The sequence below is a fragment of the Camelina sativa genome, chromosome 7 (genome assembly GCF_030686135.1).
Source record: "Camelina sativa cultivar CO46 ecotype springtype chromosome 7, ASM3068613v1".
Classification (NCBI taxonomy): domain Eukaryota; kingdom Viridiplantae; phylum Streptophyta; class Magnoliopsida; order Brassicales; family Brassicaceae; genus Camelina; species Camelina sativa.
Window position 1 is genome coordinate 23,508,319 of NC_141886.1, and position 26,049 is coordinate 23,534,367.

Below are 26,049 nucleotides of genomic sequence, written 5' to 3' on the forward strand. Positions count from 1 at the left end.
GACATGTTCTTCTCTAGTTTTTCAGCGTTTTGGAGACGCCTCTGTAACTCAAACAACCTAGAAGATGAGGTGCGATTGAAATGAGAAACCAGAGTGTTTCATACCTCTTGTGCAGTAGAGCAGCCAACCACCAGTCTTAAAACATTCTCACTCATAGATCCAAGTAGCCATGCTTTGACAACTTGGTCAGATCTGGACCAGAGTTCAAAGTCAGGGTTAGAGATCTCCTCAACTTTACCCTCGGTGTTGTTGCAGATGGGAATCGTTTCTCGCGGTGGCTTGACAACTCCATTTACAAACCCTAGCAAGGCTTGTGTCCTCAGGAACGAGTCAAACTGTGATTTCTAAATCATATAGTTCTGCTCAGTGAGCTTGATGGTAACACAGTTTGAGATATGTAACGAAGGAGAAGAATAGAGTTCCATGGTTCCATCCATGGCTCTGATACCATGAAAGAAATGAAGGAGAAATAAAAAGTTTTGTTCTTTTCTTATTTTCTCTATCTTTTCTGCTATTACACTTACTATTCATATTTATAGAGATACAAAGAGTTAACCTAAACTCTAGAGTCTTCTGGAGTGTTCCAGCTGCACTCTCACGTGGCATCTCTATCATCACACAATTGTAGGAGCTCAAAACGATTCCACGTCGTCACCTCCGTACCATTTTAAGACTGTACTTATTGTGTTAATCTCTTTCCTGTCTTTTGCAGATAGCCGTTGCACAGAAATGGAATTGGACTTTGTTAGGCTTGAGCTGGGCTTCGGCTTCAGGCCTGTTCTTGAAACAGTGTCGTTTTGAGCTTCAGTCTTTATACATGTCACACAACACATTAAAGTGGTAATTAATCAAGAAAGTACTCGACTAATACACAGGGTTTAATGAGATAGGGTTATGAAGTTACTAATATGAATCGTAATATTGAAAAAGCTAGTTTGGAACTTTCTCTTACGATTTCATCAAACACGCAACACTCTTTGACTTTTGTTTGTTTTGTCGTTTTCACAGCAAAAGATTACAAAGTAGGACGACTATTTTTTATTTTATTTTTGGAGTTTGGCTGATTCCTTCACAAGACCTCTCTCTCTCTCTCTCGAGCATATTTTACGGGGAGATTGTGAGACAAATGGTACAATTTGAAGAAGACTTGAACAAATCAACCGATTTCACGACTTGACGCAAGTCTAGCTAGCTAAGGAACATCCCCGTAAAGGGGTTTCACTTCTCCGTTTTAAAGAGAACCAATGAAGCGCAAAATAACCCATCACTTACAACACAAAAGCTCATCAAAAGATAGATATAATGACTCGAAGCCATTGTTATTGTGTTTCTTGTATTATTACAATTTATTTTTCCCTCCTTATACACTCTCTTGCTTCTCCTTCGCTCCACTTATGCCGCCACGACCAGAGGGATGCTCTTTTGAAATTCAGAGACGAGTTTCCGATCTTTGAGTCTAAACCAAGTCGGTGGAACAAGAACACTGATTGCTGTTTTTGGGAGGGTGTCAAGTGCAATGATCAATTTGGCCAGGTGATATCACTCGACCTTCATACAACTCTTCTTAACAGCTCTTTGAAAACTGACAGTAGTCTTTTTAGACTCAAATCTCTTAGTAGCCTAGACCTTTCTGGTTGCAATCTCCAAGGAGAGATTCCTTCTTCACTAGGAAATCTTTCTCGTCTCATTAATCTTGAGCTTTCTTCTAATAGATTGGTCGGTGAGATTCCGTCTTCAATAGGCAATCTATACCAACTAAGAAACCTTAACCTTGGAGCTAACAATCTCATAGGAGAAATTCCTTCTGCACTAGGAAACCTATCTTTTCTCTTAGATCTTGATCTTTGGGGTAATCATTTGGTAGGTGAAGTTCCAACTTCCATTGGAAACCTAAACGAACTAAGAGCCATGTCACTTGACAGTAACAGCTTAAGTGGCAACATTCCTAATTCATTTGCTAATTTAACGAAGCTTTCCGCTTTTAGCATCTACTCTAATAACTTCACATCACTTCCATCTGATATGAGTGGGTTACACAACTTGGTGACTTTTTCAGTTAGTGCAAACTCATTTGCCGGGCCTTTCCCTAAATCTTTGTTCTCGATCCCTTCACTAACATTGGTTTATATGGATAGAAACCAATTCACAGGACCTATAGAGTTTGCTAATAATATATCTTCATCATCTAAGCTTCAAAATATAGTCCTTTCTCAAAACAGATTAGATGGCTCAATCCCAGAATCCATATCCAAATTTATAAACCTCGTATTATTAGATGTTGCTCACAACAATATCAGTGGGACTATCCCAACATCTATGTCAAAGCTAGTTAGCCTCCGTATTTTTGGGGTTTCCAACAACAAGTTGGAAGGTGAAGTACCAAGTTGGGTTTGGGGATTGTCGTCAGCGATGCTTTCACACAATTCTTTCAGCAGTTTGGAAAAACCATCTTCAAAAGAAACACTAATCCAAGTGTTGGATCTGAGTTCCAATTCATTCTGAGGGTCATTTCCTCTTTGGATCTGCAAGGTGAAAGGGTTAGGCTTCTTAGATTTGTCGAACAATCTATTCAACGGCTCGATTCCTTCGTGTTTACGAAACTTCCAACTTACTGGGCTAATACTTCGGAACAACAACTTCAGCGGAAGTCTTCCAGATATGTTTGCCAATGCTACAAACTTACATTCATTGGACGTTAGTCGCAACCAGCTGGAGGGGAAGTTTCCAAAGTCTTTGATCAACTGCAAAGCCCTACAATTTGTGAATGTTGAAAGCAACAAAATCAAGGACAAGTTTCCAACTTGGTTGGGATCGCTACCATCTTTACATGTCCTCATCCTTAAGTCGAACGAGTTTTATGGGCCACTGTATCATCACAACATGTCCATTGGGTTTCATGGTTTAAGAATCATCGATATATCACACAACGACTTTAGTGGAACACTCCCACCTCACTATTTTTCTAGTTGGCATGAAATGGCTACGTTAGTCAATGGAAGTTATGAGTACATCGAAGATATTCAGAATTTTTCTCTTATCTATCGCTCGATGGAAATGGTGAATAAAGGAGTAGCCATGAGTTTTGAGCGGATCCGACAAGACTTCATAGCCATTGACTTTTCGGAAAACAGAATTTATGGCAAAATACCTGAATCCATTGGTTCTTTGGAGGAACTGCGTATTCTCAATTTTTCAGGTAACGCATTCACAAGCGATATCCCACGATTCTTGGCAAATCTGACAAAGCTCGAGACGTTAGACCTATCATGTAACAAGCTGTCAGGTCAAATCCCACAAGACCTTGGTAAACTCTCCTTTCTATCATACATGAACTTTTCCCATAACTTTCTCCAAGGTCCAGTGCCACGAGGCACACAGTTTCAAAGACAGGAATGTTCTTCATTCTTGGACAACCATGGACTCTACGGTCTTGAAGATATCTGTGGAGAAACTCATGTTCGGAATCCTACATCACAGCAGCAAGAGGAGTTGTCAGACAAGGAAGAAAAAATGTTTAACCGAGTAGCAGCAGCAATAGCCTATGGACCTGGTGTATTTTGTGGTTTGGTGATCGGATACATCTTTACTTCACACAATCATGAATGGTTTGCTAAAAAGTTTGGTCGATAAAAACTCAGAGTCACCACAAGTGCTCGTTAAGCCCATCTCTTGCCGTTTCTCTCTCTCTCTCTCTAAGTATTTGTGACGCATATGTTGTCCAACGTCTTGTTCCTGTTCGTACTCAATTTGCCAGGGGTATTCACCAATATACTGGTATATATATATGTTTGTACTTTTCTGTTTTATGGTTATGTAATAAACGTCTTTGGTGGTATTCGATATATCTCTTGGCTAAAAAATGTATACGTTGTGTTTTCTAGTTCCTAGTGTGCAGTGTGCTGCTTTCAAATATCGATTGTCTTGTTCTTTGCGGAGCTTTATGATCATGACTAATTTGACTATACAAATAGTGACAGTGATGAATCATCACATATGTTAATATTTAGGTAGAGCCAGCCCTAATTTTGTTTCTTTTACAACGTTAGGAATGTGTGGTTTTAAAAATCCTGTTTGTTGTTTAGCTTAGATATATTCTTATTTGTTTTTAATCACTTTTAAATATTGTTTACCTTAAATTTATAAAAATTTCAACAAATCTTATAATTATTGGTTTTAAATTATTCTACGATTTATCATCAATCCATCATTTCAAGTAATTTCCATAATTATCAAATCATTAGTCTTTATGAAACATTAATCTATCGTCGAACAATCAAATTAGTTTCGGAACTGTGTTATTTCGTTTCTTTAATAATTTTAAACACAGACCGATCCAACTGCGATCTAGTAGACATTCCAATCCAGATTACCTCTAAAAACCGGATAAACCGGATAACTAAAAATCCGCAAAAAAAAACAGAAAAACCTGCTAAAAACCGGTAAACTCGTGGAAGAGAAGACTTACAAATATTGTGTACGGGTCTTCTCTTCATAGAGTAATATATATTTCTCGTCTTCTCTACGATAAGAGTTGTGGAAGAGAAGACTTCCAAATATCTATGAAGAAGAAACGAAGCACCGTCATGGAGGTCAACAACATTAATTAAGAGATATTTGGACTTTGGAGGGGATTTATGTGGAGTGGAAGACATATTGTGTAAAGTCAACCGTTGACGCAAGACTTATTAAGTTTACATCCCCACTAAAGAGTCTCTTCTTCTTAAAGCAGAAGAGCCAATGAAGCATACCCTAACCCTTTCTTACAACACAAACTTAAAAAAAAAAAAAAAAAAAAAAAGATATGGTGGTGATCCGGAAACAGTTGGTCTTGGGTTTCTGGTTTTATTACCATCTATTTCTCCCTCCTTTTCCACAGTCTTGCTTCTCCTACGCTTCGCTTTTGCCGCCAAGATCAGAGGGATGCTCTTTTGGAGTTCAGACACGAGTTTCCAGTTGATGAGTCTAAACCAAGTCCGTGGAATAAGAGCAGTGATTGCTGTTCTTGGAAGGGTGTAACGTGCAGCGATAAATCTGGCCAGGTGATATCACTCGACCTTAGTTTCACCTCTCTCAATGGCTCTTTGAAAACTAACAGTAGCCTTTTTAAACTCCAATCTCTTCGTCACCTAAACCTTATGCATTGCAATCTCCGAAGAGAGATTCCTTCTTCACTAGGAAACCTTTCTCGTCTCTTACATCTTGAGCTTTCTCAAAATCATTTGGTAGGTAAAATCCCGGCTTCCATCGGATATCTAAACGACCTCAGAGTCGTGTCGCTTGATGAGAACAACTTAAGTGGAAATATTCCTACTATTTCATTAACCAATTTAACTAAGCTTTCTGAATTTAGTCTCAGCTCTAATAACTACAAATCCACGTTTCCATTTGACGACATGAGTGGATTCCACAACTTGGAGTACTTTGATGTTTCTCAAAACTCCTTTACCGGACCTTTCCCTAAATCTTTGTTCTTGATTCCTTCCTTAAAAGATGTTCATTTGTCAGAAAACCAATTTACAGGACTTGTAGAGTTTTCCAATACATCCTCATCCTCTAATCTTTACTTTTTGAGCCTTGATCGTAACAGATTAGATGGCCCAATCCCGAGATCCTTGTCAAAATTTCCCAACCTTAGACGGTTATATCTTAACCACAACAGTTTCACTGGGTCAATCCCTAGATCTCTATCAAAGTTAGTCAACCTCCATGAGATTGATGTATCCAACAACAAGTTGGAAGGTGAAGTACCAGCTTACTTATGGAAAATTATGGAGGTGGCTCTTGCTCACAATTCTTTCACCAGTGTTGAAAAGTATTCCGACGTAATAATACAAAGGCAGTCGTTGGTCTCACATTCGAATTTATTACGAGGACCGTTCCCTCTTTGGATATGTAATCTTAGATGGCTACGCTTATTAGATTTGTCCAACAATCTCTTCAGCGGCTCGTTACCTACATGTTTAAGGAATCTTGTTTATCTTGTAGACCTAAATCTGAGGAACAACAATTTCAGTGGAACTCTTCCAGATATATTTTCTGATGCTCTCCAACTTCAGTCATTGGACATTAGTCGCAACCAGCTGTGGGGAAAGTTTCCAAAATCCTTAGTCAATTGCACAGCTCTGAAACTTGTGAATGTGGAGAGCAACAAAATCAAGGACAAGTTTCCATCTTGGTTGGAAGCTCTGCCATCATTACATGTTCTCAAACTCGGATCAAACGAGTTCTATGGGCCGTTGTATCATGGCCAAGTGTCTATCGGGTTTCAGAGTTTAAGGGTCATCGATATATCACACATTGGCTTCACTGGAACTCTTCCACCTTACTATTTTTCCAACTGGGATGCAATGACCACACTAACCGAAGAAAATGACCGATATGACCAGTATATGAATGATTTCTTGAATTCTACGGTCTATAACTCGATGGAAATGGTAAACAAAGGAGTAGAGATGAGCTTTGAGCGGATCCGACATGACTTCAGAGCCATTGATTTTTCTGGAAACAAAATTTATGGTAACATCCCTGATCAGTCCATTGGCTTATTGAAGGAACTGCGTCTTCTCAACTTGTCAGGTAACGCTTTCACAAGCGATATCCCACGAATCTTGGCTAATCTGACAAAGCTCGAGACGTTAGACCTATCTCGTAATAAGCTGTCAGGCGAAATCCCTCAAGGTCTTGGTAAACTCTCTTTTCTGTCATACCTGAACTTCTCCCATAACCTTCTCCAAGGTCCTGTGCCACGAGGCACACAGTTCCAAAGGCAGAAATGTTCTTCATTCTTGGACAACCCAAGACTCTACGGTCTTGAAGAAATTTGTAGAGAAACTCATGCCTTGAATCCTACATCGCAGCTACCTGAGGAATTGTCAGAGGCTGAGGAACAAATGTTCAACTGGGTAGCAGCTGCAATAGCATACGGACCTGGTGTGTACTGTGGATTGGTGTTTGGATATATCTACACTTCACATAATCATGATTGGTTCACAGAAAAGTTCGGTCGAAAGAAACTAGTCCTTACAAGTGTCCGTTAAACCCATCTCTTGTAGTCTCTTTAAGCATTTGTGATGTTGTGTAACGTCTTGTTCGTGTTTGTACTGAAATTTTCATGTGTATGTTCTCCAAAAGACTCGTTTGTGTTTGTTTGTATGTAATTCCTATGTATGTAATAAAACGTCTGGTGGTAGTCGATATATCTTGGCTTGAAAATGTATACGTTTTGTTCTGCAATTCTTACAAAATATAAATTTAGTTGACTTTATGATCGTAACTATACAAAGACTCTACGGTCTTGAAGAAATTTGTAGAGAAACTCATGCCTTGAATCCTACATCACAACAGATATCCGAGGAGTTGTCAGACGAAGAGGAACAAATGTTCAACTGGAAAACAGCTGCAATAGCTTATGGACCTGGTGTATTTTGCGGTTTGGTGATCGGATACATCTTCACTTCACGCAATCATGGATGGTTCGCTGAAAATTTTGGTCGAAGAAAATTCAGAGTCACCACAAGCAAGCGCTCGTTAAGCCCATCTCTTGCAGTTTCTCTAAACAATGGTTAATTAAACACATGTTGTATGTTGTGTAAACGTCTTGTTCATTTTCGAATTAGTCACGTGTGTTCTCCAAAAGACACTTTTGTGTTTATTAGTAATTTTCTTTATGTAAGAAACGTTTTAAAATAGTGGTATTTGATAATATATCATGACTATACATATAACGACAGTTCATGATTCATGGCATATATTGATTGTGTGGGTTTAAACGGTCGCTCGGCAGCACCGTCAACAGACGTTACTCGTGCTATTATAAAAAGACTAATGGAACGATCATTCCGACAGTTTAAGAGAACTCTTTTTTTTTTTTTAATGTATGAATGGTTCGATTAATTAAATATTAATGTAAAGTCTTAAATATTTTCAGTTTCAAAGCCATGTTCTTAATCAAAAATTCAAAATCCGATTCTAAATGTCATAATGATTCATTGTTAGAAAACAGTTCATGGACGAAAGATTGGCTAAGCTTGTGGTAAAAGTTGATATGCGGAATGCAAGTTGGGACTATTAAAATTGAGTCAATGGTTTACGTAATTTTATTACGTGGATTGTTGCGACAAGTAGCAAAAGTAATTTTATTTTATTTGCTTTTTTTGGACAAAAGGCACATGTTAAGTGATTCATAGACGACAAATCAGAACCGAATCTTAAACGAGTTGACGCAAAACTTGCTAACTCACATTCCCACCAACTCTAAGGAAGTTTTTCTTCTTCTTCTTCTTCTTCTCCTTGAAGAGAGAGTCAATGAAACACACAATCCTTTACTAACAACTCAAACTCAAAAAAGAAAGATATATGATGATCCGAAGCCATTGTTTTAATTGGATTTCAGTTGTTATTATCATCTTTTCCTCCCTCTTTGTACAGACTCTAGCTTCTACGTCGCTCCACTTATGCCATCTGGACCAAAGGGATGCTCTTTTGGAATTCAGAGACGAGTTTCCAATTTATGATTCAAAACCAATCCCGTGGAATAAGAGCACTGATTGCTGTTCATGGAAGGGTGTCACGTGCAGCGTTAAATCTGGCCAGGTGATATCACTCGATCTTAGTAGCACCGTTCTCCTCGGATCTTTGAAAACCAACAGTAGCCTTTTTAGACTCCAACATCTTAGTCACCTAGACCTTATGAATTGCAATCTCCACGGAGAGATTCCTTCTTCACTAGGAAACCTTTCTCGCCTCACACTTGTTAACCTTTTCTTTAATAACTTGGTAGGAGAGATTCCGGCTTCAATCGGCAATCTAAACCAGCTAAGATCCCTTAACCTTATGGCTAACGATCTTACAGGAGAGATTCCTTCTTCACTAGGAAACCTTTCTCGTCTCATAAATCTTGAGCTCTCTTCTAATAGTTTGGTCGGTGAGATTCCAGCTTCAATAGGAAATCTAAACCAGCTAAGAAACCTTAGCCTTGGGTCCAACGGTCTCGTAGGAGAGATTCCTTCTTCACTAGGAAACCTTTCTAATCTCTTACATCTTAGGCTTTTCAATAATCATTTGGTAGGTGAAGTTCCGGTCTCCATCGGAAATCTAAACGAACTAAGAGTCATGTCGTTTGAGAACAATAGCTTAAGTGGCCCTCTTCCTATTTCGTTAGCCAATTTAACTAAGCTTTCTGAATTTAGCCTTAGCTCTAATAACTTCACATCCACGTTTCCGTTTGACATGAGTGGATTCCAAAACTTGGAGTACTTTGATGTTTCTCAAAACTCATTTAGCGGGCCTTTTCCTAAATCTTTGTTCTTGATTCCTTCGTTACAAGATGTTTATTTGGCAGGAAACCAATTTACAGGACCTATAGAGTTTGCAAATACATCTTCATCAGCTAAGCTTCAAACCCTAATCCTTGCTCGTAACAAATTCGATGGCCTAATCCCCGAATCTACATTTAAATTTCTCAACCTTGAAGAGCTAGATCTTAGCCACAACAATTTAACTGGACCAATCTCTGGATCTATATCAAAGCTAACCAACCTCCTTCATCTTGATCTTTCCAACAACGAGTTGGAAGGTGAAGTACCAGGTTGCTTATGGAGATTGGATACATTGATGCTTTCTCACAATTTTTTCACCAGTTTTGAAAACTCTTCACAAGAAGCACTAATTGGAGAGTTGGATCTGAATTCGAATTCATTCCAAGGACCATTTCCTTATATGATCTGCAAGCTTAGATGGTTAGGCTTTCTAGATTTGTCCAACAACCTCTTCAGCGGCTCGATTCCTTCATGTATAAAGAACTTTAGTGGTTCTATTAAAGAGCTAATCTTGGGGAACAACAACTTCAGTGGAACCTTTCCAGATATATTTTCAGGTGTTACCAAGATAGTATCACTGGACGTTAGTCACAACCAGCTGGAGGGAAAGTTTCCAAAGTCTTTGATCAATTGCAATGACCTTGAACTTGTGAATGTGGAGAGCAACAAAATCAAGGACATGTTTCCATCATGGTTGGGATCTCTACCATCATTACATGTTCTCAACCTCAGATCAAACGAGTTCTATGGGCCGTTGTATCATGGCCACGTGTCTATCGGGTTTCAGAGTTTAAGAGTCATCGATATATCACAAAATGGCTTCACTGGAACCATCCCACCTCACTATTTTTCCAACTGGAAAGAAATGACCACATTAACCGAAGAAAATGGCCAGTACATGGCAGAATTTGGGAGATATGCTGATAGCTATTATCACGAGATGGATATGGTGAATAAAGGAGTTGAGACGAGCTTTGAGCGGATCAGACATGACTTCAGAGCCATTGATTTTTCTGGAAACAAATTTTATGGCAAAATCCCTGAGTCCATTGGCTTATTGAAGGAACTGCGTCTTCTCAACTTGTCAGGTAACACTTTCACAAGTGATATCCCACGAATCTTGGCTAATTTGACAAAACTCGAGACGTTAGACCTGTCTCGTAATAAGCTGTCAGGCGAAATTCCTCTAGGTCTTGGTACACTCTCTTTTTTATCATACATGAATTTCTCCCATAACATTCTCCAAGGTCCAGTGCCACGAGGCACACAATTTCAAAGGCAGAAATGTTCTTCATTCTTGGACAACCCAAGACTCTACGGTCTCGAAGAAATTTGTAGAGATACTCATGCCTTGAATCCTACGTCGCAGCTCCCCGAGGAATTGTCAGAGGCTGAGGAACAAATGTTCAACTGGGTAGCAGCTGCAATAGCATACGGACCTGGTGTGTTCTGTGGATTGGTGATTGGACATATCTACATTGCACATAATCATAATTGGTTCACAGAAAAGTTCGGTCGAAAGAAACTAGTCATTACAAGTGTTCGTTAAACCCATCTCTTGTAGTCTCTTTAAGCATTTGTGAAGCAAATGTTGTGTAACGTCTTGTTCGTGTTTGTACTGAAATTTTCATGTGTGTTTTCCAAAAGACTCGTTTGTGATTTGTTTATATTTTCTATTTATGTAATAAACGTATATATCTCGGCTTGAAAATGTAAACGTTGTATTCAGCAATTCTCACTTATGTAGTATAACTTACCACAGAAGCTAAAAAATACAAATGTAAAAAAGAAGCTAAAAAGGACAAATGTAGAAATTCCGACATTTAAAATATAATCAAACTTCATATGTATGGAAGGATCCAGGAACTGCCAAAAAAAGAAAACGTATACATGAAAATAGCGTAGCCGCCGTAAAATAATATAATGCGTGACGAATGAAGCAATGGTGAGAGCAAGTAAGAAAACAAAACAAAAATTTACACAATTTTGAGAAAGACATAAAACAGCCTGAAGCCGTAGTGAAGCTTATATGGTGGAAGAAGCTAATCCCAGAAGATGTTTTTTTACATAACATCTCCATTTTTCTGAACAATTTTTCTCTGCATCACAAAGAACGCAGCACAATCTCCATATGCGTATATGCTTTTCTTTACTGCACGACCAAACACCAACACCAACAAGTCCATAACCGAGAACTGTGGTCATAATAGATCCAATAGAGATGGTTGTGAAACATTGGCCTTTGAGGTAGATGTGCCAGTACCACCTCTACCTCTCCCCCTTCCTCTTCCCATTGCTACTGAAGGTGGTGGTGCAAGTTTCATTGAAGACTGCTCGGTTTTGCTTGAACCGAATATGGAACTGATGTCTGCTGGCTTCTGGTTATTGTATGAACCACTCGTAAAAGATTGCATTCCTTGGCTCTGTTTTGGTACACCGAAAGAGTTGATTGGATCTTGATTATGTGCAGAGATACCTGGATTACCTTGCTGGGGTGGTTTTAGCGAAGACAAGGGGGCATTGCTGAATGCCCAGTTGTCATTGTTAGTTGTCTGAAAATGGGTGCCGCCTGGTAAATTGGTGCTAAAATTGGATGCAGTGCCATTTTTGAGTCCGGTAGAAGCAACAGAAGTACCATTGTTGGGACGTGGATGCCAATTAGCAAACGGATCTAACTCATCGAAACCCGGAGTAGATGATGTTCCTGTGTTTAGTTGTGTTTTATCATCAGTTGCTGGAGAGGTGAGGCTTGAAGATTGTCTTGGAGGCCACTCGATGTCTACTGCAGGGCATGTGGTTGGTGTTGTTGCCTTGTTAGGAAGAGTAGTAGACATGATTGATGGCTGTGTCTGATCTGTGGATTTGTTTAACTGATGGTTTGTGTTATGACGAGAAGAAGCAGGATTTCCCACAGCAGAATCTTTACTCAGTGAACCCCAATCTTCATCCCATGCAGGACTGCTCTTGACTGCAGAAGCAACTTTCTCAGGTGTTTGGGTCGATGATTGAAACTGGATTCCATTGGCAGCAGAATGCGGTTTCACCTCTGGGACTCCGGAATCGTTCACTGTAACTCCTCTTTTTTCCTCTATTTTCCTGTTCCAGGAGAAGAATACAGATCACAATAAAGACAACAACATTATGTTGTGGTACTGACGTGAAAACACTATTCAGAAGTACTGGCTGAGAACAACAGGCACACCTGAGAATATTCTTGACAAATAGCATATATTTAGCAAACTGCTGGACGTTCAGTTGTTGGGCAGTAAGCAGCGGCATTATCAGGGTAAGCACATGTTCTGCTGTGAATTCAACTCCATACTAGAGAACAAAGATGAATAATGCAGATAATAAGATGTAATGCACCACATATAGAAACGAGGGAGAGTCAAGACATTCAAACTTCAAAGATAAAAGAGAAAATTTGACCTGAATCTTACCTGTTTGAGGATTGCGTTTGCCACAGCAAGGGTACACATTAGGGTGGGTGCAGAACGATCTACGGCAGTACACCGTTGAATCGTTTCCAGAATTTCGATAGCGGCAGGCTTATCAAGCGTTTGCACCAATTCTGCTAAGCAGAGCAAAGCATTTACTCTGACCTGCGCAACAAGTGCATTCAAGTCAATTATTTATGAGAAGATGGAATCAGTTAATTCATATTTCTCTTTCTTTCTCAAGCTCTTAAAGACACTGGCATTAGAAGAAACTCGAGCTGAGATAATCTAACAAAGTATAACACACCGCAGCAACTGTAGTTTTGAGAGCCAAGCCATGAACACGAGGCAAAATTGCTTGCCTCACAACCTACATAAAGAAAAAACGGAAAAAAAAAGTTAATTAAAAGAACTCATCCAGCGTTATTAACCGACACTACACTGCACAACCACAAAGCCACATCAAAAGTTGATTCTACTCTTCTTGGGAGAAAACAAATTATTCCAATATAACACTAAAACAAAACATTGAGCATCACCTGCCCATCGAGTTGCTTAGCAACAGATGTGGATCTTTTAAGAACTTCCTCCTGAATGCGGACATCGTTATCATTGTAGGCTCGTAGAAGCAAAGGGAGGACGTACGATACAAGATGCTCACTATCAGTCTGAAAATTTTGACATAAACGTAAGACGAGTAAGGATCTCACCCTATATGCATTTGAAAAAAGGGATATTGATTTCAATGCATATTTACAACTGGATACAAAACAAAGAATAGTCAGTCTAACTTCAACGTGGAAGCTTACAACCAAATATGTATCTGACTAGACCTGCATGCATTCAGTTTATGGCAGCACAAAAGACTATTATATCGAGCTGCTGTGTTGTCAAAGTGGACCATATTTTACACATACATCCTTTATTCCATCCTACTGTGTCCAATCAGAAGAACTTCAGCAGAAACAAACGTGTGCAGATTAAGAAAAACATAAGTCAGTAATGTATACAACTGATCAACTTTACCTTGTTAATAATAAGCTCTGCATGTTTTACAAGCAGCAGTAATGTATCTCCTGAAGCAGTACTGAGAACAGGAACAAGAGCCGGAAGTGTTATCAGCTCAAAGTCAGTTCTATCCTGCAAAGGTAATTTCAGGTTTCAACTTTCAAGCATTCAATCAGTGATTTCTAGATAAACTTAGTTTTCCTTATCACTCAGACTTACCTGAGACTTTGCTATAGTTAAAACCATTGGCAAGATCATTGGTTGCAAAACCAAATTCCTAAGTTCACCACAAAGAGGTGGAAGCACCTACATCATAAAACATGATTTGCTTAGTTGTAGCAAGACATCATTTGAGCATCAAATCTTTTTATCAAGACACAGGCTACGCCAGTAAAGTGACTACCTTATACCGTAATACACGGGAATCAAAATCTTTCCACATATCTGATAATGCTTTTAAGAACTCCGACTTCTGCATGTTATCTCTTTCCTGAATCAAGAGAAAAATGATCCGAAAAGGTTATCAAATGTGGAGATACATTTTCTCATCTATGTACAGTCTGTCTGAAACAATTATTGAAAGCATATACACGTACAAGCATATGATCAAGGAAACGGAGAGCACGTAATCTAGCGTCACTTCGGAAAAAATTTGATCCTACAGAGTGATAGTTCAAGTTAAAGATGTAAGTAACAAGAAAAAGAGACAATTGTCACAAGAAATAAGGAAACCTCGTCAAGATTTTTCCACTTACCTGTGAAATCTAATGCTGTTGGTCTAAAGGACTCGTTCGTTGATAGCATCCTTTGCAAATCAGATACCAAGTCCGAGGGTATAGATGAAAAAGATTCATTTGTTATATAGTTCAACGTGTTCATGTACTGCAAGGAATTTCAAGATAACCATTATCAACCGTGGAAAATCCAAAAGTATAATACTATACTTATGAATAACTAAAACTACTCCTAAGACATAAAGCATGAGACGAAACGTATCTGACAGCATATATCTGAATATCAAAGCTAACAAGCTCGGGTTTAAGAGTTACCATCTTGACATTGTTATTGCAGTCTAACAACGGTTTCCGAGCAACTAAATGGTAGGCAAGGCATCCAAAACTAAAAATGTCCGACGAAGCTCCAGCTGAAGGACTTTTGCTGCGCATCAGTTCAGGTGCAGTGTAATTTAGGGATGGCTGGACTGGCAGTATTGAATCCTCGACGTCATATTCCTGCACGGCCATATGAAAGAAATCATCTTGCTTGTAGAGTTGAATACGTCAGAAACACAGCCGTGTAGTAATAAATTTGAGCTTTAACTCACAGAATAATGAAATGATTGCATATTATCCAAATTCCCAGCCTGTGCTGTCGAAATAGCAAACCCAAACCCAGCAAGTTTCCAAGAACCAGCCGAAGTGATAAGAACATTCTGCAGAAAAGTTACAATTCCACAAGTTAAGAAAACCATATAAGTACAGCTTCTAAGAAGACAAGTATGTGACTAAGAATTTTGGAAAACAAACCTCTGGAGATATGGCTCGATGTATGAGATTTGCGTTATTGTGGAGAAAGTTCAGTGTCTCAGAAATCTGGAGCAGGCCATGTTTCACCTCCAACAAGCTCATCTCCTGATCAAATTGTAAACAATCAATTTTTAGAAAATCCAAGATTAATACTCAAATTGAGTTAAATCAAAGCAAAGCAACATGACATAACGGATACATGACGCTAAACAGAGAACATAAATAGCTAACCATTGACTTGAGATCTTTGGGCACATTAGCCACATTCTCAACATTCCCAAGCGCATTAGCCACAGAAGCAAAAAGCGGTTCCGTAACTAAAGCCATAGCATTCTTATTCTCATCAAGCGCTTGCACCACATGAACCACACCAGGATGCCTCAACCGCACAAGCTTCCCCGCATCAGCTCGAATCAAATCAAGAAACGCATCTTCAGCTGCCTTAGACAACCCCGCTCGAACACGAGCCTCAGACAAAGCACGCTTATCAAGCATCCATACACAGACCGTCGGGTACTGCTGTGAGCGCGTGGAATCACGCGCCTTAGCTGCGTATAGCTTCCAAGCGAGGCCAGGTCCAGCGGAACCGATCTGATCGAGAAGCTCGTAATCCTGAAGAGCCTTAGGCCCCGTAACTTCCTGAACTGTTGTATGAACCGTCTTCTCAATCACAGCAGCCGTTCTCGCTAGAGCTTGAGTAAACGTTTTCATGTTTATCGACATTTTTCTGCTGGATCGGAAAAATCTAATCCTAATTGTTGTCGGTCGACGACGACGTGAAAACAAGTAATCCGACGAGAGATCTACAACCAAAGCGAAGTGGTAAATGCGTAATTTAACCGAGATCGAGGAAGAAGACGATTGTGGAAGAGAAGCATAAGTCTGGGATCTGAAAGATCGTCTTCTTCTTCCTCCTCCCCACTTCTCTCACCTCTCTGGAGAGCAACTTGTTTTGTTTGTTTTTTTCTTTCTTTTTTTTTTTCCTTAATTACAACACAACAGTCCTTTTTTTCCATTCCTCATTGTTTTTTTTTTTTTTTTTTTTTTTTTTTTTTTTTAATATATATACAATAACTCTATTTATTTGCCAAATCAGTCCTTTATCCTTGTCTTGAGATGAAAGTAACATAACTAACATAGCCTCATCGTCGGTGAGATTACCAGTAGTCATTACAGGAGCAAGATGAATTTTTGAAATGGTGAAACCGATTCGAGTCTCTCACAATAATCTCTTTTCCCAAAAGCTTTGAAGCTAATTTCATGAAGTTATGGCAATCAATACATATCCTTATGTTCTTTATTATCTGTATCAAATTCACTCCGTGATCACCTGATTTTCTTACCTCCATCACTGCAAATGCTAACGCTAGTTTCTCGCTGTGATGCGATAAATGTTCTTCCTTCTGTTCTTCTTCCTCTATATCTTGTGAAGCTGACCTCATCTCTGGAACATAACCTATCTCCTTCAACCGACTAATCAGCCTCTCTAATTCTCTGCTTATGGCTTCTCTGTTTGGACGACGGTGCCTTCCTCCTGATGGGAATTCGTGAACTTTGTTTCCTATTTCGGTCCAGCTCAAGCCTGGTTCTTTCCTTACTCTCCATGTTTCTGTCTCCTTTATACTTTTATAGGCTTTGTTAAAGCTATCTTCTGCATTGTATATGTTTGATATCTGGAAGTTACTTAATGAGTTTTTCGGTTCTAATTCTTTCAGTTTATCTGCTGCTAACTTACCCAACCGGGTGTTACCATGTTTCCTGCATGACCCCAATAATGCACTCCAAACTACAGCATCTGGCTCCATTGGCATCTGCTTGATAACTTCTTCTGCCTCAACAAAACGTTCAGCTCGGCCTAGCATGTCGATCACACAAGCGTAGTGATTTAGCTGAGGAAGAGTTTCAGGTTTCTCAAACATGGATCTGAATATACTCAATCCTTCTTCTACTCGTCCAGCGTGGCTGCAAGCCGAGAGAAGAGATATGAAAGTCGCTGAATCAGGGTTTATGTCCATTTGCTGAAAGACTGGTAGAATTAAGTCTACTTGGCCATGCAATGAGTACGCCTTGAGCATTGAGTTCCACGATACCACATCCCGCGAATCCATATCATCAAATACACGCTTACACAAGTCAAGATAGCCACACTTGGCATACGCATGGATTAAAGAGTTGTTCAGCACAGTGTCAGCTGCAAAACCACCCTTGATCACTTGAGCGTGTATAGACAAAGCATGGCGAGCAGTGACAAGTCCCGCACAAGCTTTTAGTACACTTGAGAAAGTATACCAGTCAGGGCTTAGCTTCTCATGACGTAACTGACCAAAGAGAAGTATAGCCCTCTCTGGATCATACACTGCAAACGCTGTTATAATCCCAGTCCAAGCAACAATGTCCCTGCAGTGTTTCATTTCCATAAAAATCTTGTAGCAGTCATCAAAGTCTCCTAAAATTTCTGAATAAACTTTTACTAATGCGGTAGCCACTTCAGTCTGAGTCACCAACCCGGATTTTACAGTCAGAGAATGCAGCTGAAGACAACACTTTGAAACCTCTTCAGGAACCAAGTCAGAGCTTTTGTACAAGGAAGAACATACATTAAGCACTGTGGCACGATCAAATCCTACTCCATCTCTGTGCATCCGCATAAAAAGACCAACGGCCTGTTTCCCGAGGTTGCAGCACTGGAAGGCTGCAATCATTGAGTTCCAAGTAACAAGATTCTTGAACTCCATGGCCTCAAACACAGTCCAAGCTTCATATGCGGCGGCACCATAATAACACCTACCGTACATAGAGATAAGCGCATTCGCCACATAAATCGAACAATGTAAACCAAGTTTCAAAGCAAGTCCATGTACCTGCTTTCCATGCTCATATCGACACGAAGTTAACACGCTTGACAACGCAAACTCGTTAGGACAGCAATGAGCTAACATAGCAGAGAAAAGACTCAACCCCTCTTGTTCGTTCCCTGCCTGCGCATAGCCAGAGATCAATGCACTCCACGAAACTACATTGCTCTCAGGCATATTATCAAACATCTGGCGTGCGTATAAAATATTCCCGCACTTCGTGTACATAGTAATGAGGAAATTAGCAAGGACAATGTTCTGGGAATAACAATGGGGATGTGCAAGCATGTGGTGGTGTAAGTTGATTCCATCGCGGAGATTGCGTTGGTCTGCACATGCTTGAAACAGAGCCGCGTAAGCTTGCTGAGACTGAAGCTCGACCGGCGCAGAATAGAACAAGGAAACAGCTCGACGGAGATCACCAGACCTCACTAACGTACGCAATCCTTCAACAAGGTTGTGTTTCAATGCAGAAGAAGGTAAAGCAGCAGAGCTAAAGCGCATCAATGTCCTAAAAGAGATAGTATGAGACAAGCTTGTAATCATCGACGCTCCAAATTCATTACCTTGCTTTTTAAACACAAATTAAGCAACCACTGTTTCGTCTAACAGAAACTGTTTTTGTAGTAAAATTGAGTTAAACTAATCAAATTGTCTCTCTAAAAATCCTCTGTTTTTCCGTTAAGACACAACTTTAGGAACAAGGCCAAATAAACCGGGTATGCTTGACCAAAGAAAGAGTCGAAGATAAATCTATCGGTTTAATGACCAACCGGGTAAATTAATACTATCGGCAATCAGTCGCTTTCACCGGTTAAACCAAATTAGTCAGACCCGTCGAAGTTACCAATTTTGACATACGCTATTTTGTAGGTTTGTACAAATTTCCATTTAAGTGTAAATATATATACTTTGCAAATTATAAATTGATTGTCCCAAAACCCTAAAGCGAGAGCGGCTCTATTTCACAGGTGGACCCTAAAATTGAAGCTCTTCTTCAACTTAGTTTCGAAACTCTTTGATATCAGCAAGCAAAAATCATGGAAGGGAAAGAAAACTGCAAAGATCTTCTGAAATTGGAGCTCCAGAATCCATCTTCTTCTACCTCTGCTATGGATTCGGCACTTTTGATCTGTACAGAGAAGAAGAAGAAGAATAAGAAGAAGCAGAGGGAAGAGGCGGCACCTCCATCGAAGCCACCAACTATTGCTCCAGTTGCCAAAAGCCAATTTCTCGACAAAGTGAAAGGCTTCTTGGGGGTTATGGCGGAAGCTAACAAAAAGCTGGAGCAAGAAGCAGCGGAGGGAAACTCTGAAGCTTTTGATATCGAAGCGTTAACAGGAAACGAATCTCAAGTTATCGAAATGGATTTGATGCTCGGCGTAGCTGATCTCAACACACCTGAAGCTGTCAGTGCCGCTGAAGCAGCGGTTTCAGGCGTTGGTCTGGCCACTAGAGGTGGAGATTCTAGCAGCGATGATGATAGCGAGAGTGATGCAGAGGAGAAAGAATGTAGCAGAAAAAGAAGCAAGATCATTGAGCTTTCTTAAAAACATGTTCTTTCAATATTTTTCTTCTACATATGAAAACTTTTGCCTCATGTTATCGTTGAGAATATAATGCATCTGTTTTGAAAACAAACAATTTTGGATCGTGAATGCAAGAGTTTTCGCTATGTGTCTTTTAAATCTCTTCGTCTATTAGAATTGTAGAGCCCTCGCAGATTCCAACGTCCAGTAATGTTGATGTCTCTTCATCGAGTGCTGTAGGAAAAGGTGAGCCCTGCCATGGAAAATATAGAATTACATAGAGATACAAAGACTCATTACTTACTAATTTTTAGGAAAGATACCTCCTCCTGCAGAAATAGTCTTGGCTTGATGTTCTTGAGCTTGAAAAAGTTCTCACATAAGATCTTCATCTTCCCAACCTGTTACGAACACGAATTAAAAGCTTTTAACACATTTTCACAGTTTTTAGACTTCAGGTTCTCAATATACAAGAAGTAACTACCGTGATACTGCCCGGTAACTTCTTTGTCAACTCAGGCTTTTCACCCATTGATGGACCAACGCATTTGAGAGTAACGGCTGCACATTTCATAGTTATATAATAGCAAATTTTATACAATCAATGAACCATGCATAAGAAACGGCTTAAAAGAGTCATACAGATAAGTACAGATGCCATGTTCTTAGGGCCGCTGCTCTCAGTTGATGCTCTTTCATCCTCAATTCCGTGAAGTTTCTTGAGTTCATAAAACCTGCAATGTCAAAAACAAGGTTAATATTCTTATATCAATTTCTTTTGGCAGCAGGATTCAGAAACCAAAATTGTACCTAGGGTGGAGCAGCTCAATCTCAGACTTGTCAGTTAGTTTTGTCATCACCATCCGGACATAGCTGCGATCATCCAAAACAAAATAAGGATAGTCCTTCAGCTAAAATCAAACAACAGAGGGGATTGATGATTTACCGTATCTCAGAATCCTTTTTTTCACGAGCTCTGACCTGAAAGGTAGATTCAGATTTAAAGAGCAATGAAAGGTAGTAATATGTTGAACATTATTAGGCAGTTGTTCTACCTCACTCCCATTCAGCACTTGTACTTTCGTTAACCGTGCAATGAGAACAAATCTCGGGACACCGCCTCTTGCAGGATCGGTTATTGGGTTATCCGAAAGCCTGATGTCCTATTAGTTGAAGAGGAGAGTACAGTTAAAGGACATGAACTTTAATGGTCTACCTAGTGCTTAGCCTCTATAACAAGGATACTGATCTATTAGAGAATCACAGAACACAGAACAAAAGTCAATACCACCAACTTAGGAAACACATTCAGTGCGTCTATCGAGGCCAGATCATCAATGTTGTTGGCTCCTGAAATAACACAAGGGGTGAAATAAATGGCCAAATTTCAAGAAAGGGACATTACACTAGAGAAGATTACCTAGAAGAAGACAACGTAGACTTGGAAATGGGTCGCTGCTTTTCTTTGGTGATTCATTGCTATTTACAGAGTGAAATATGCGTGACAGCTTATTTTTGTTCAGGTAAAGCTGCTCCAAGCTGAGAAACAACGTTTAGATGATCAATTGATAATAAGAATCATCGACGCAATGTATATTTAGTATTTACAGGTCCATCAACTAGGAGTAGAAGGGAAAATATTTTCTGACCATGGAAGTTGAGATAGCTTTAATACTTCACTCCAATCGGAGATACAATTATCATCCAAGTTCAGAAGTTCCAGAGAATTAAATGCTTGATCATCTGAGGACGACATCGACTGCAAGAAGAAACCAGAGAGGGTTAAAAACAATTTACAAACTCAACACCCAAGTTCTCAAAGCAAAAAAGGCGTTGGCATGAGTGCAACTCAAGTATAATCTTCAAAGAGACCAAAGCGTTTTCCAAGCACGTCCAAACTATATCCCACTTGGAGAATCTCAGTAAGCATTGGAACTACAAAAGAAAACATTACTGTTATGGAAGATATCATGTTCCCCATCAGATGCAACTCCTCAATTCCAGGTAACGAGCGCCTAAGATTCTCAACCTGATCCATGATGGCAAGAGTCGGAAACTGAGATGGAGCTCAAATTAGTTCGTGAGAAAAAAGTAACAAGTCATGTAGTCACATTTCACCTGAGTCCAGCTCACACCACTATTATTCAGAACCAAAACACGGATGTTTTTTAACTGTGGCAGAGAGGTGACTTCACTTGACAATGAATTGCTAGACAGATTAAGTGTTGTAAGAGCTGGTAACTGTTCACAAAGAGCACCAATTTCCTGGAAACCAAAAGAAAACAAACGATCATCATAAACTCTGAAACTAAATACGTATTTTTAGGTGATGTTAGTAGCAATGTCACAAAACAGGCAAGCAGTAAAGACTGATACCTCCCAGTCAGAAATCAAGTTTCCAGTTAAGTCCAGCAGCTTCAAATCTGTAACAGGAAGCAAGTAAAGGCACTGAGCAAGAGAGAGTCGCGAGTGTTTTACGACAATGTCAGAGGCTGAAAGTAGAATGAATCTCTTACTTGGTAGAATTGAGCCCAAGTCAGGTGAAACTCCAAGAGAGCTAACACCAAGATAAGAAAGAGAAGCACTCGTGAGCTCCTCGAACCGACTTAACTTATCCTGAATCTTGTCTCCTCCCAAAAGCTGAATCGAAACACGTTTGTTCCCAGCAGAAAGAACATACATTTCATCTAACAACAACCAAAAAAAAAAAAAAAAAAGATTCATCATTTCAAATTCCAAAAAAACAATTATCTCTACCAATTGTATAACTGAACATTCTCTTCAGACCTTCTTCGTCTTTAGTTGAAGTTGTTCGGTATCTAAGCTCCAAGGCTTGAAGCAATGTGATACCACTACTAAGATTCTGAGAGCGAACAAAAGAAGCGGAGGTCTGTGAACGACCGTTAAAGTAGAAAACGCCGTTGACGGAACCATTATGCTTCCCATCACCGTCTTGATCCCAATCAACGCCGATCCAGGTCCCGGAGTATCCCTCCACACCTCCGACGTACTTCACGGTGCCAACCCGACGCGCATCGTTGAGCGAGTGGACTCGCTGCCCGATTTTAAAAGACTCGTTTCTTGACTCAGCGTTCATTTCGAAATCACATCTGAAAAAACAAACTTGTCGATCTGAGAAACTCGCCGGAAAAAAATCAACCTGCCGTCAATCAAGATTTACGGACGTCTAACGTGGGCTGAAACTTAATGGGCTTATAAAATCCTTAGTAACAGAAAATACTATATATGGGCCAAATTTAAGCCCATTAAACAAAGATGTCAAACGATGCTCACGCCGACAGAACAACGAGTGGTCAAAGGAACTTAAAGCTGCCACTTTTGTTTTTGGCTTTGTTCGGACGAAAAGAGTGTACTTAAATTTTTGGATTAAACTAATTAATAATTAAGACTTTTTTATATATAGTTGAAAAATAGATTCTTAAGTCTTCAAAATAGGAATCCAGCTGCAGAGCACACCATTAGTACTGACTAGATCCTCTCTAATTAGGAATCCAGCTTGCAATTCACCACTAATTCCACATTCACGCACACACACATTATATCTCTTTCTCTTCCAATGTTCATCTTTAGGAAGCCCAATGAACATCTTCCATTGTTGAGAAGTAGTGATAACCACACTTTCTTTTTGTTTAATTTAGTATTTTTACTAGATAAAAATAACTTGAAGCTCTAATCTCTTGATTTGAAGGTTTCAATTTAGTTCCGAGATTCCAGTATAACATTAGAATTTTTAAAAGATTGTTATTTCAGAAACAGTTTAGTTTTTTGTAGTTCTATAAACAGATTAGGCGATCGTCTAAATTCCGTTTAAATGTAGAGCGCTTATGTGACATCTATACGACCGCCTAAAATCATATAAACTTCGTTTCAGCGTAGTTTTTATTTTCCAAATATGTAACGACAAACGGACAAAGTATATGAAATACTTGATAAAAATATAAACAAACAGAAGTGTCAAGGTACATTGTATGTTTTATATTTAATGATTCAAAGCATACGTCATTGAATGTTTTTCCTAGGAAGATAGTTTTGGGGGTTCGATTCATTGTTTTCCACAACGCGTACGACCCAATTTTAGTGCTTACGCTGAGTAAAAACAAACGACAAAAAGGTAGTACGAAGAATCCATTAGATTTTGTATTCTTCTTTTTGCATTCCATTGTTATTTACAAGTACGAATGCACATCTCTTACATCTTTTTATCAAATCAGAAAATCTAAGACAGATTAAGTCGGTGGTCTAAAGAAACTTTTGTTTTCTTCTGTTTCTAACTTTCTAAACTCATAATCAGTGACACATGTTTTAACAAGATTAGTTCTTTTGTTTTTGGTTATTAAAAGTTAAAACTCCTCTGTTTCTTCTGTCTTTGTCTCCTTTGAACTTGACTTTATATCTCCTGTCTTTTCCGACAGATGAAACCAAAACTTTTATCCTTTTCAAACCAAGACTCTTCCCATCCTACACTCTTTTGTACAGCAGATAGGTATGTACTTTGTAGCAATGTACCATTTCGCTCTACCACTCAAAGACATATAACGATTTACATTATTTGTGTCTAAAAAACTATGTCGCCTAATAGTGTATGTTAATATAACATGGTTGTGATAAAACTGCATAACACATGTTGACATAAAATAGAAATTTAACATTTCTTTTTAGAGCATTGACTAAAAAACTATCAATAAAAACCAAGTATGGTAGCCTACTGGTTAAGGACTTAGTAGTTAATATGTACGTTATGATGAGGTAAAGCAACAAAAAGAAAAAAAAAAAAAATAGACAGTATTTTACGAGTCTTAGAATTAGAATGAGCTTGGTATAATGAGGTAAAAGAAAACATTACGACGACAAAAGATTTAAATTGTTTTTTTTTAATCGAATTGACCTAGGAAAAAGGAATAGTTTGATCCAATGATCTTTGACATTTTTGTTCTAGGATAAATCCCACTTTTTGCACCAACTCTTTGCATCACAAAGTTATGGAATGGATCAGAAATATGGGTCCCCAAAGATGATGCAAGAAGAGAAACCGCGTCTACCTCTTCACTACAGTGGCTTTCATTTAAAACAAAAGCCTACAACAGATTCTGCCTCCCTTCATAAAGAGTCTCTCTTATTTTAATCATATTACTCTTTAAGTGAATCTACAGTGCCATTGATTCTGAATAGATAACACTTGTTAAGCCCACAAGGCTTAACCACCTTTTGAAGTTTCCTGGAAACCACAATTTGAAGCTCTGAGATTTTAAAACGTGTACAGGAGTTTATCTGCTGTTAAGATACTAAATCCACACCTATAAATAAGTGAAAGACAATTACAAACATTCCAACATCAGAATCCAAGCAGACAAAAATACAAAAAAGAACAAACACTCTAGAGCAAAAACTTACTTTTGTGTGTGTGTGTTTGTGTGTTCATGGCTGGTCTTAGGAATTCCGGTAACAGCGACAAAGCGGAAAACGAAGGAAAAGGTGTACCATCTGCCTACAGAGGTGTCCGGAAGAGAAAATGGGGGAAATGGGTGTCTGAAATCCGTGAACCGGGGACCAAGAACCGTATCTGGCTAGGCAGTTTCGAGACTCCTGAAATGGCTGCAACCGCCTATGACGTGGCAGCATTTCATTTCAGGGGACGTGAGGCTCGTCTCAACTTTCCGGAGCTCGCCAGCAGCCTGCCACGTCCTATAGACTCTAGCTCCGACAGCATCCGGATGGCAGCTCATGAGGCAACACTCTGCCGCAGAACGGAAGCATCAGAGTCAGCCATGCAAGTGGACAGACCTAGCTCCTCCACGGTAGGACCAACAATGGTCAGTCTCTCTCCCAGGGAAATTCAAGCGATCAACGAGTCAACTTTGGGATCTCCTTCTACATTGATGCATTCAACATACGACTCAATGGGTTTTGCTAATGATGTGGAGATGTATGCTTGGGAAACGTACCAGAGTGACTTTCTTTGGGACCCCTAACCCCAAAACCCAACTCATGGAGAGTTTCTACAGCTCAGTCTTACAAAACTGGGTTCATACCATTACCAGCATAAGTTACTGGCCTAGAATGCTTAATTTCTTGGAGTTTAGTTTTCAGAGTCTAGCACAAGGGTTGTTGACTCTGACGTTATAGTAGAGAATAAAGCTCATCCGGGTTTTGGAGGGAAGAAGAGCACAAGGGTCCCAAATATGGACCTCCTCACATATATTTTAATTTTTTTTTGTACTATTAGACACACAGCTACTATTTTATAAGCTGTGTTTAGAGATTGTGGGGTGTGACTTATTATTATTTTTTAAAATTGTTTATTTGATATTATCTTGTACGGATTCCTGAAAGCTATAAGATATTTTTATTCTTACAAG

At 39.3% G+C, this 26,049-nt stretch overlaps 6 protein-coding genes and 2 pseudogenes across 11 annotated transcripts; 5 read left to right on the plus strand and 3 right to left on the minus strand.

Moving 5' to 3' along the window:
• The first annotated feature begins 1,269 nt into the window (after nucleotides 1-1,269).
• Nucleotides 1,270-3,880, plus strand: LOC104704825 (receptor-like protein 11; annotated as a pseudogene).
• An 877-nt stretch (nucleotides 3,881-4,757) lies between these two features.
• Nucleotides 4,758-7,196, plus strand: LOC104704826 (receptor-like protein 30). Its single transcript, XM_019227115.2, has one exon. It carries the CDS (start codon nucleotides 5,136-5,138, stop codon nucleotides 7,035-7,037), a length of 1,902 nt encoding a protein of 633 aa, XP_019082660.2. The 5' UTR covers nucleotides 4,758-5,135; the 3' UTR covers nucleotides 7,038-7,196.
• A 1,012-nt stretch (nucleotides 7,197-8,208) lies between these two features.
• Nucleotides 8,209-11,049, plus strand: RLP12 (receptor like protein 12). Its single transcript, XM_010417547.2, has one exon. The coding sequence runs from the start codon at nucleotides 8,356-8,358 to the stop codon at nucleotides 10,864-10,866; it is 2,511 nt and encodes an 836-aa protein (XP_010415849.1). The 5' UTR covers nucleotides 8,209-8,355; the 3' UTR covers nucleotides 10,867-11,049.
• A 74-nt stretch (nucleotides 11,050-11,123) lies between these two features.
• On the minus strand, nucleotides 11,124-16,277 carry LOC104701807 (SCY1-like protein 2 B). Of its 2 annotated transcripts, XM_010417548.3 has the most exons (14): nucleotides 15,520-16,277; nucleotides 15,289-15,393; nucleotides 15,087-15,194; nucleotides 14,812-14,994; nucleotides 14,518-14,644; nucleotides 14,359-14,420; nucleotides 14,166-14,252; nucleotides 13,982-14,068; nucleotides 13,781-13,894; nucleotides 13,294-13,422; nucleotides 13,062-13,124; nucleotides 12,758-12,919; nucleotides 12,520-12,638; nucleotides 11,124-12,413 (listed from the first exon to the last, which is right to left on the minus strand). In XM_010417548.3, exons 1-14 carry the CDS (start codon nucleotides 16,009-16,011, stop codon nucleotides 11,519-11,521), a joined length of 2,733 nt encoding a protein of 910 aa, XP_010415850.2. In that variant the 5' UTR covers nucleotides 16,012-16,277; the 3' UTR covers nucleotides 11,124-11,518. The 2 variants fall into 2 exon arrangements, with proteins under 2 accessions (XP_010415850.2, XP_087312928.1); XM_087456802.1 differs by lacking the exons at nucleotides 15,289-15,393; nucleotides 15,520-16,277 and having other exon boundaries at nucleotides 13,588-13,894; nucleotides 15,087-15,122.
• Nucleotides 16,278-16,367: 90 nt separating this feature from the next.
• LOC104701808 (Tetratricopeptide repeat (TPR)-like superfamily protein) lies at nucleotides 16,368-18,845 on the minus strand. 2 transcript variants are annotated; one of them, XM_087456804.1, is made up of 2 exons: nucleotides 18,150-18,845; nucleotides 16,368-18,072 (listed from the first exon to the last, which is right to left on the minus strand). In XM_087456804.1, the coding sequence occupies exons 1-2, from the start codon at nucleotides 18,164-18,166 to the stop codon at nucleotides 16,446-16,448; spliced, it is 1,644 nt and encodes a 547-aa protein (XP_087312930.1). In that variant the 5' UTR covers nucleotides 18,167-18,845; the 3' UTR covers nucleotides 16,368-16,445. The 2 variants fall into 2 exon arrangements, with proteins under 2 accessions (XP_087312930.1, XP_087312929.1); XM_087456803.1 differs by having other exon boundaries at nucleotides 16,368-18,821.
• A 338-nt stretch (nucleotides 18,846-19,183) lies between these two features.
• Nucleotides 19,184-19,784, plus strand: LOC104701810 (uncharacterized). The gene has a single exon (XM_010417551.2). The coding sequence runs from the start codon at nucleotides 19,184-19,186 to the stop codon at nucleotides 19,691-19,693; it is 510 nt and encodes a 169-aa protein (XP_010415853.1). The 3' UTR covers nucleotides 19,694-19,784.
• Nucleotides 19,657-22,866, minus strand: PFI (tubulin folding cofactor E / Pfifferling (PFI)). 3 transcript variants are annotated; one of them, XR_015562246.1, is made up of 15 exons: nucleotides 22,460-22,839; nucleotides 22,189-22,359; nucleotides 22,049-22,095; nucleotides 21,791-21,937; nucleotides 21,522-21,701; nucleotides 21,322-21,431; nucleotides 21,093-21,211; nucleotides 20,961-21,022; nucleotides 20,728-20,835; nucleotides 20,619-20,653; nucleotides 20,483-20,545; nucleotides 20,315-20,406; nucleotides 20,157-20,233; nucleotides 19,996-20,073; nucleotides 19,657-19,925 (listed from the first exon to the last, which is right to left on the minus strand). XR_015562246.1 is itself a non-coding variant. In XM_010417550.2 (15 exons), exons 1-15 carry the CDS (start codon nucleotides 22,767-22,769, stop codon nucleotides 19,827-19,829), a joined length of 1,593 nt encoding a protein of 530 aa, XP_010415852.1. In that variant the 5' UTR covers nucleotides 22,770-22,866; the 3' UTR covers nucleotides 19,657-19,826. The 3 variants fall into 3 exon arrangements, 2 of the variants coding, with proteins under 2 accessions (XP_010415852.1, XP_087315301.1); XM_010417550.2 differs by having other exon boundaries at nucleotides 21,627-21,701; nucleotides 22,460-22,866; XM_087459175.1 differs by lacking the exons at nucleotides 21,791-21,937; nucleotides 22,049-22,095; nucleotides 22,189-22,359; nucleotides 22,460-22,839 and having other exon boundaries at nucleotides 21,522-21,653.
• Nucleotides 22,867-24,819: 1,953 nt separating this feature from the next.
• LOC104701813 (ethylene-responsive transcription factor ERF021 pseudogene) lies at nucleotides 24,820-26,048 on the plus strand (annotated as a pseudogene). The gene has a single exon (XR_015562904.1). The product of XR_015562904.1 is annotated as an ethylene-responsive transcription factor ERF021 pseudogene (transcript).
• Nucleotide 26,049: the final 1 nt, after the last annotated feature.